At 47.2% G+C, this 10,036-nt stretch overlaps 1 protein-coding gene across 1 annotated transcript; it reads right to left on the bottom strand.

Annotated features, from left to right (window-relative positions):
• Positions 1-344: 344 nt before the first annotated feature.
• On the bottom strand, positions 345-974 carry LOC125487500 (zinc finger protein 239-like). The gene has a single exon (XM_048619100.1). The coding sequence runs from the start codon at positions 972-974 to the stop codon at positions 468-470; it is 507 nt and encodes a 168-aa protein (XP_048475057.1). The 3' UTR covers positions 345-467.
• Positions 975-10,036: the final 9,062 nt, after the last annotated feature.

The following is a 10,036-nucleotide window of genomic DNA, read 5'->3' on the forward strand; positions in this document are numbered from 1 at the left end:
TCGTCCACGGCGTGGGTCCTGCTTTTCCCACATGTTGCTGTAAGTAACTGAACACGGCGACTTCCAAAGCTTCAGCCTGTAACATATTTCACTGACTATCTCACGCCCCTCGGCAATTTAACTTCGGAATGGAGAGGTCACAGCGCAGAACGTGGGTGGATAGTCAGCAACGATTCATGGACAGTTTCTAATCAGAGATGTTCATTGGTGGAACTGATTTGTAGATTTCGCACCAAAGATCCATTTAGGACAGAAGTAAATGTTTGTCATTTTATTACAAACGAGTTCCTGGTGAGAGCTCTTGAATGAAGGAGGAAAGATTTGCACTTTTACAAAAAAAAAACAACAGCTCTGAACAACGGATGAAATATTAAACTCTGGCTTGTTACCGGGGCTGTTAACGACAGCAGAAACAAACCTAATAGTGTTAGACTATCGATATTGTGAACAATCTGAATTAACGGCAGTCACTTATGAACGCGCTGATGCTTAAGCAGTTCGGATGGCTGAGCAAATCCCTTCCCACACACGGAGCAGCTGAACGGCCGATCCGCACTGTGCACTCGCTGGTGTGTTAGCAGCTGGGACGACCACGGGAACCCCTTGCCACACACGGAGCAGGTGAACGGCTGCTCCCCACTGTGAGTGCGTCGGTGCTCTTGGAGATCCGCTGTCCGCCTGAAGGTCTTCCCGCAGGACGCGCAGATGAACGGATCCTCCTTGGTGTGAAAGTAGTGGTGGGACTGGAGGGCGTCTATCTGATCGAATCTCTCCCCGCACACAAAGCAGGCGAACGGCTTCTCCTCGGTGTGAACCCGCTGGTGCAGAGAAAGGCCCGACGACTGAGTGAACCTCCTCCCGCACTCGGAGCAGGTGAACGGCCTCTCCCCGGTGTGAATGCGCCGGTGTATATCCAGCCGGGACGAACAAGTGAATCTTTTCCCACAGTCCTCACATTTCCACGGATTCTCCATGTTGCAGGTGGCTGTGTGCCGCTCCGGTTGGATAATCGGTTGAAGCCACACTCAGTCCTTTTTCCGTTGTGATTGGTGTGGTGCTTTTCTTCAGCTATGTAACTGGTCAGAGCTTTTTCCGCAGGCAATTCGCTGGAACACTTTCTCTCAGTCTGTGTGTGCGGTTAAATCTATTTCCACAGTCAGTTCGCTGGAACACTCTCTCTCAGTCTGTGTGAGCGGTTAAATCTATTTCCACAGTCAGTTCGCTGGAACAATCTCTCTCAGTCTGTGTGAGCGGTTAAATCTCTTTCCACAGTCAGTTCACTGGAAACACTCTCTCTCAGTCTGTGTGAGCGGTTAAATCTCTTTCCACAGTCAGTTCGCTGGAACACTCTCTCTCAGTCTGTGTGAGCGGTTAAATTTCTTTCCACAGTCAGTTCGCTGGAACACTCTCTCTCAGTCTGTGTGTGCGGTTAAATCTATCTCCACAGTCAGTTCGCTGGAACAATGTCTCTCAGTCTGTGTGAGCGGTTAAATCTCTTTCCACAGTCAGTTCGCTGGAACAATCTCACTTGGGTAGTGTATTTTCAGTCTGGGTGAAGTTTGAAATAATTTCCCCACATACAGAACCAAGAAGTGACTCTCTTTCCACATTCAGAAGCCGATGATCTTCACCTCCTGATAAACGCAGTCACCCTGCCAGCACTTAATGTGATATTGTAGAGGGAGAGGAGTCACATTCCCTGCCTCCAATGCCCTGTAAAAGGAGTTTATAAACAGTCCTCACTTCCAGCACAGATCTCACTCTTACACACTCTTCCTTCCCCCCTGGACTGGATCGAAACATACAACAAAATTCTGGATAATTCTTCTCCTTTTAACAAACCCTGTGCAATTGGAACACAATAAAAAGATTGGTACTGGAACCAAAACATTGATCCGCACAAAGATGGGGACCGCGCATGCGTTCTGCGGGGCAGCCTTCGCAACCGCAGCACGCACGCCCCTGTTTGACACGGGTCCCGGATGATTGTCAGCAGCTCCAACCAATAGAAAGCAAGCGAAGTGAAAGGATGGGGGCAGGTCCAATGAACAGCGCCTGGCCCTCCAACCAATCGGAGTAAATAGGGGCGGGGCGGGGGGGTGAGCCGTGAATGGGGCTGGTCTTCCAACCAATCGGAATAAATGGAGGGGGAGGAAGTGGAGGCGTAGAACGGGTATTGGCGAATGGGGCTGGTCCTCCAACCAATCAGAGTGAAAAGGGGCGGGGCTGGAGGACATTGAATGGGGGCCGGTCTTCCAACCAATGGAAGTGAATGGGCGGGCTGGTCCTCCAACCAATGGGAGTGAATGGGGCCCTGTTCGCCAACCAATGGGAATGAACGGGCGTGCTGGTCCTCCAACCAATGGGAGTGAACCATGAAACAAAGGCTGGGAAATTTTGCATCAGAGATAGTAGGAACTGCAGATGCTGGAGAATCCGAGACAACAAGGTGCAGAGCTGGATGAACACAGCAGGCCAAGCAGCATCATAGGAGCAGAGAGGCTGACGTTTCGGGCCTAGACCCTTCATCAGAAAAAGTTTGCATTCGGGTCTGACTCTTCTTCAAACTTAATTAAGTACAAGGCATGTACAAACCACAATGAGGAGATGACCTATTATCACTAGACTGCTTAATCCAGAGACCCAGGTCATGTTCTGGGCGAACAAAAACAGAATTTGCTGGAGAAACTCAGCACCTATTGAGAGAGGAAACAAGAGTTAACATTTTGGGGCCAGTAGGGAAAACAGAGTTAACGTTTCGAGTCCAGTGACTCCTTTTTTTCTCTACAGATTCTGCTGGAACTGCTGAGTTTCTCCAGCAATTTCTGTTTCTGTTTCAGATTTCCAGCATCTGCAGTTCTTTATTTTGTTTCAATGTTCTGGGGACCAAGGTTCGAATCCCACCGTATGGCAGATGATAAAGTTTGAATTCAATAAAAATCTGGAATTAAGAGTCTAGCGATGACCGTGAATCCATCCTCAATTTTCAGGAAAATCCATCTGGTACACTAATAATAGGGGAGGTTAATCCTAATCATTTCACTAATAGGAGAAATGATGATCTAGTGGTTTTAACGATAAATCCAGTTATTTTTCCAGGGACCCAGGTTTGAATCCTGCCATGGTAGATAGTGGAATTTGAATTCAATAATAATCTGGATTTAGAAATCCATTGTTGGGGCAAAACCCATCTGGTTCACTAATGTCCTTCAGAGAAGGCAATCTGCCATCCTCACCTAGTCTGGCCTACATGTGACTCCAGACCCACAGCAAGAAGGCTGACTGTCAGCTTCCCTCTGAAATGGCCGAGCAAACCATTCAGTTCAAAGGCAACTAAGCACAGCAAGCAGAAGGGTGATGCTGGTGGTTGCAGACCATGCAGGCTTCTTTTCAAGGAAGATGCAGTGAGCCTTCAGACTGTCCTGAAGGTGGATAGATGTGTAGAGCAATCAACAATGAGGAGACAGCAGCTAGGACCAGACAAATGGAAATGACGGAAGTGACGTACAGGGTCAGAAGAATCACAAATGTAGGTGGGAAGAGACTGAACAGGGGCAATATAAAATAGAGATAAATTGGAAGGAGTAAGCTCAGTGGGGCACAAACAAGCTAAAACAGTGGGTCTGTCAGGGGCAGTCCTGTTGGTCGATTTTGGGAAAGAAGTAGAAGTAGTCTGTGCAGATTTGGGGGACTATGAGGTGGGAAGCTATGGATTTGATTTGTTTGGATATATTACTGTCACATGTACCAAGATACAGTGAAATGTATTGTTTTGCATGCTAATCATTCCTTACGTAAGTACATCAGTGTAGTAGAAAAGCAGGATGTAGCGTTACAGCTACAGAAAAGGCGCAGAGAAAGATTAACTCGAATATGTGAGAGGCCCATTTGTGAGTCTGATAACAGCAGGGAAGAAGCTGTTCTTGGATCTGTTGGTACGTGTCTTCAAACTTTTGTAGCTTCTGCCTGACAGAAGAGGGTGGAAGAGAGAGTAACCGGGGTGGGAGGGCTCTTTGATTATGTTGACTGCTTTCCCGAGGCTTTGGAAAGTTAAGGTGGAGTCAAGAAAAGGAAGGCTGGTTTTTATGATGGACTGGGCTGTGTCCACGACTCTGTAATTTGTTGCAGTCTTGGGAAGAGCAGTTGCCATACCAAGCTGTGATGCGTCTGTATGGAAAATGTGAGGGGCATAGGTTTAGTATTCAGGAAGGGATCAATGACCAGAGGATACAGATTTAAGGAAAGGGGCAGGAGGTTTGGGTGGGGTGGCGGGGAGGGTTGGATGCAAGGAAACTTGTTTTTCTCCCAGAGGATAGTGGGAATCCAGAACTCCTTGCCTGTAATGGTGGGAGAGGCAGAAACCCTCATAACATTGAAGAAAGGCACGGCACGGTCTCTCAGTGGTTAGCGCTGCTGCCCCTCAGTGCCAGGGATTCAGGTTCAGTTCCCCCTTCGAGCCACTGTCTGTGTGGAGTTTGCACCTTCTCCTGTATCTGCGTGGATTTCCTCCCACATTCCAAAGATGAGCAAGTTAGGTGGACTGGCCATGCTACATTGTCTGTAGTGCCCAGGAATGTGCAGGCTAGGTGGGTTAGCCATGGAAAATGCAGGGTTACAGGAATAGGGTGGATTAAGGTGGGATGCACTCTTCAGAAGGCCAATGTGGACTCGATGGGCTGAATGGTCTGATTCTATACTGTAGGGATTCAATGAAAGCATGTAGATGTGCACTTGCAATGACAAGGGTATGGGCCAAGTGCTGGAAAAAGGGGTTAGAATAGTTAGGTGCATGTTTTTTGACCAGTGTGGAGGCAATTGGCTGCGGTACCCTTTTTTCTGTGCTGTAGACCTCATTGATTGTGATTTCCCCATGCAAAACTGGATAGAGGTTTCAAACACTCTTCTTCAAGTGACTTCTGAATGTAAATTTTTAATCTGACATTGATAGATATTTGCTAACCTAAACGATATTTATGGGTATAGGCCAAATGCAGGAGTAGAGGGCTTGGACCAGCCCTGACATCATCGCATCCTGACAATGCTCTGTTGGCTTCGAAAGTGCAAAACTCCACGTGTTGTCCGGTGAGTTATCAACTGCCGAATCGAAAGATGAACTTCTCTCCACCCAGCTCCCAACAAGTTTCACTGGAATCATAAGACCACAGGAGACGAAACAGGCCATTTGGCCCCTCGGTCCTGCTCTACTATTCATGGAGTCAGAGTCATTCAACACGGAAACAGACCCTTCAGTCCAACCAGTCCATGCTGACCATAATTCCAAACTAAACTAGTCCCACCTGCCTGCGCTTGGGCCATATCCCTCCAAACATTTCTTATTCATATACTTGTTCAAATGTCTTTTAAACATTGTAACTGTACCCGCATCCACCACTTCCTCTGGAAATTTATTCTATACACAAATGACACTGTATAAAAAAAGTTGCCCCTTCTGTCCTTTATAAATCTTTCTCCTCTCACCTTAAGAATATACCCCCTAGTCTTAAAATACCGCACACTGGGGAAAGGACACCCACTATTCACCTTAAAGGGTCTAGGCCCGAAACGTCAGCCTCTCTGCTCCTATGATGCTGCTTGGCCTGCTGTGTTCATCCAGCCCTGCACCTTGTTATCTATATCCCTCATGATTTTATACACCTCCATAAAGGTCACCCCTCAACCTCCTACACTCCAGTGAAAAAAGTCCCAGCCTAACCAGCCTCTCGTTATAACTCAAACTCTCCATTCCCGGCAACATCCTGGTTAAATCTCTTCTGAACCCTCTCCAGCTTAATATCCATCCTACAACAGGGTGACCAGAACTGGATGCAGTACTCCAGCAGAGGTCTCAGTATGACGTCCAACAGAATCATGGCTAATCCAACATTCCTCATGCCCACTTTCCTGCCCTTTCCCCATAACCCTTGATTTTCCAACTGATCGAGAATCTATCTCAGCCTTAAATGTACACAAGGACTCTCTGGCCCCACAGTTCTCTGTGGCAAGGAGTTCCAAACTCTCGCAACCCTTTGACAGAAGAAATTCCTCCTCATCTCAGTCTTCAATTGGCTCCCCTTTCATTCCGAGACTATGCCCTCTGGTCCCAGACTCTCCCATGAGGGGAAACCTCTCCACCCTGCCAATCTCCTTAGGAATCCTACACGTTTCAACAAGATCACCTCTCATTCTTCTCAACATCCAGTGAGTCACGTCTATTTAGCCTTTAATCATAAGACAATGCTGGGGATCATGCTAGTGAGCTTTCGCCAAACAGCCTCCAACGAAATGACATCCTTCCTTAAATAAGGGGATCAAAACTGCTCACAGTCCTCCGGATGTGGTCTCAACCAGCACCTTGCACAGTTGTAGTAAGACTTCCCAACTCTTATTCTCCAACCCCACCCCCGCCCCCGCCTTGAAATAAGGGCCAGCATCCCATTAGCCCTTCCTGATTACCTGCTGCCCCCTGTGTGCTAGCTTTCTGTGTTTTGTGCACAAGTCCCCCTCACGTCTCTTTGTGTTGCAGCTTTACTCCATTTAAACAATACCCTATTCTTTTGTCCTACCTTCCAAAATGAACAGCTCCTGCATTATATGCCATTCTGCAACATATTGCCCACTTACTTAACCATCATTATTGCCCCCTCCCAACTCGCCTTTCCGTCTCTTTTTGCGTCATCTGCACATTTGCCTGAAGTACATTTGCTTCCTTCCTTCAAGTCATTAATCTATATTGTAAACAGGTGTGGTCCCTGCTTTGGTCCCTGTGGAAACCCACAGGTTACATGTGAAACATGGTGGGAGGTCGAGAACAAGAAATCAGAGTGGAGGTGGGTCAGAGTGATTGAACGAAACTGAACTGAAGTGAAATGAACAGAGGTGAAATGAGCAAATGAACTGAACGGAACTGAAGTGAAATGAACAAATGAACTGAAGTGAAATGAACTGAACTGAACTGAAGTGAAATGAATAAATGAACTGAACCGAACTGAACTGAACAAATGAATAAATGAATGAACTTTGGCTTTATTGTCACATGTACTCAAACGAGTGCAGTGAAAAGTTTGCAACTCGCCACTTACAGTGCCATCTTAGGTCCAAAAGTACCTAGCTACAGTTCTTCAGTACAAGTTCTTAGTGTGAAAAACGTTGGAAAATAAAGAAATAACAAGTCCAGCATTGCAGATCGTAGGAATAAATTAGAAAATACAGAAATAAAAAAGTTCAGAACAACTGTTCTACCAACCCAGTGCACACTTGCACCCAGCCTCCAGTCTGCACTGGGCCTTGAATCCAGACTGTAGCGGTCTTCACTTTGAGGTTCTAGAGACTGGGAGATCACTCTGGAACCACCTCGAGACCAGATGTCTGTGCTGAGGCTGCACTGGGCAGAGAAATCTGCCCCGCACCGCCGAGGCACCACCACACGGGACGGGAGATCGCCACGCTGGGCTGAGAGGCCGCCACGCCAGGTCTGCGCTGAGGCCAGATGATTGCAACTCAGGGTCCAGATTGCAGACAGAACAAAAGCTGTTCCACAAAGACCTCACTTGGCCTGCATCTGCGGTTCCAAATGTAAGGCAGACCCCATTAAATACAGGGACCACATTGCTTCCAATGTGCAAGCAAATCACTGTTTAGATCGGTCCAGCAAAATGGGCTGAAGACCGGTACTTTATTTGAACGGTAACAGTTACAAACAAAATCAAACACTTGCCAGAAAATTTAATTCTCCCCCCATTACAGGGTTTATTGACATCAGCGGAGATAAAACACCCAACAGACAACAGCAAACGTGGCTCAGGCCTAGCTATTGCGATTAACATTCTGGAGAGAAGTTACACAAATCAGCTTTGCGTTAGACACATGATAGATTTAATATCTGTAACACCACCGAGTTCCTTTTGAAAGGGCTCTCCTCCTCCCCTGCATCCTCAGCTCCAAATGCAAGGAGTTCCTCTGTCACTAATCAGTTGCCTTTGCTGCTTCCCTCCCTTCCAGCACTAGCCCACTGGGTCCACACTGTTGAAGAGCCTTGAACACACATCTTCCTTTAGTTTCTCTCCCATCACTCCCTCATGTTGTCCCTCACCCTGTCATAAGAACATAAGAAATAGGAGCAGGAGTAGGCCATCTGGCCCCTCGAGCCTGCTCCGCCTTTCAATAAGATCATGGCTGATCTCTCTCATGGACTCAGCTCCACTTACCCGCCCGCTCACCATCACCCTGAATTCCTTTACTGTTCAATAACCTATCTTCACCTTAAAAATATTCAAGGTGGTAACCTCAACTGCTTCACTGGGCAGAGAATTCCATGGACTCCCAACCCTTTGGGTGAAGAAGATCCTCCTCAACTCAGTCCTACATCTGCTCCCCCTTTATTTTGAGGCAATGCCCTCTTGTTCTAGTTTCATCCACCAGTGGAAACAACCTCCTTGCTTCTCTCTTATCCCCTTCATAATCTTATATGTTTCTATAAGATCATTCATCTAAATTCCAATGAGTACAGTCCCAGTCAACTCAATCTCTCCTCATAAGCCAACCGTCTTAGCTCCGGAACCAGCCTGCCTGTGATATCTACCTCCTGTTCCAAAAACCCAAAACCCGGTAAACGCCAGATCGCCCGACATCCCCCATTTTCACTTGTATTATTATCAGTTCTCTCTCTCTCACTCTCTCTCTGTGGCACAATAGGGACATCACTGGATTCATAATCCTGAATCTGACCCGAAAGTGCTGGGGAGAAATCCCAGATGCTGAAAGTTCAAATGTAACAGAATCTGCAATTGGAGGCCAGGCTAATGGCAACGGTCCCAAAGGCAGCGGATGCAGAGTCTTTCAGTGACCAAGGGGGATAAAGATTATTGGGGACACAGAGATTAAAATCAGATCAGCCATGATCGTAGGGGCTTGAAGAGCCAATTGGTTTACTCTTGTTCTTATGTCATCATAAAATCCCACCTTGTTCACTAATGTCCTTTAAGGAGTAAACATTCACCTCGTGTCACCGATAAGTGAATCCTCAGATCTACAGCAATGTGGATATAGTCATAGAGATCTACAGCACAGAAACAGACCCTTCAGTCCAACATGTCCATGCCGACCAGATATCCTAAATAAATCTAGTCCCATTTGCCAGCGTTTGGCCCATATCCCTCTAAACCCCTCCTATCCATGTACTCATTCAGATGCCTTTTAAATGTTGCAATTGTACCAGCCCCCACCCACTTCCTCTAGCAGCTCATTCCATACACGCACCACCCTCTGTGTGAAAAAGTTGCCCCCCAGGTCCCTTTTAAATATTTACCCCTCTCACCTTAAACCTATGCCCCTCTAGTTCTGGACACCCCCACCCCAGAGAAAAGACCTTGTCTATTCACCCTATCCATGTGCCTCATGATTTTATAAACTTCCATAAGGTCACCCCTCTGATGCTCCAGGGAAAATAGCCCCAGCCTATTCAGCCTCTTCCTGTGGCTTAAACCCTCCAAGCCCAGCAACATCCTTGAAAGGGTTAAGAAAAGATTTACAAGTTTCACAACATCTTTCCTGCAGCACGGAGACCAGAACTGAATGCAGAATTGCAGAAGTGGCCTAACCAACGTCCTGTGATCCGTGCACTGAGCAACAAAGGCAAGCGTACCAAAAGCCTTCTTCACTATCCTGTCCACCTGCAACTCCACTTTCAAGGAAATATGAACTTGCACCCCAAGGTCTCTTTGTTTAAGATGACTCTGAACCTGCCCTCTGGGAAATTAGGGAAGGGCCGTTGTTGCCTTGGCCAGCAATGGCCACATCCCGTGAACGAATTAAAAACAAAATCCTCGTAACACAAATCCCTTGACCTCTTTGCAAACCACTGCTACATCTCCGACCTCCCCTCCAAAGTCCCGAAACGTTTTGTCACCTCACAAATCCGTGCCCATCTTTCCTCGGAATGCCTCCAATCGGGGTTTCCATCCCCACCACAGATCCCCAGTTGGCGTCTTGTCATGTGACATTCTCCGTGACTGAGACACGTGTGAACCCGCCCTTCCCA

This window comes from Rhincodon typus, chromosome 42, assembly GCF_021869965.1.
Source record: "Rhincodon typus isolate 14 chromosome 42, sRhiTyp1.1, whole genome shotgun sequence".
Lineage (NCBI taxonomy): Eukaryota > Metazoa > Chordata > Chondrichthyes > Orectolobiformes > Rhincodontidae > Rhincodon > Rhincodon typus.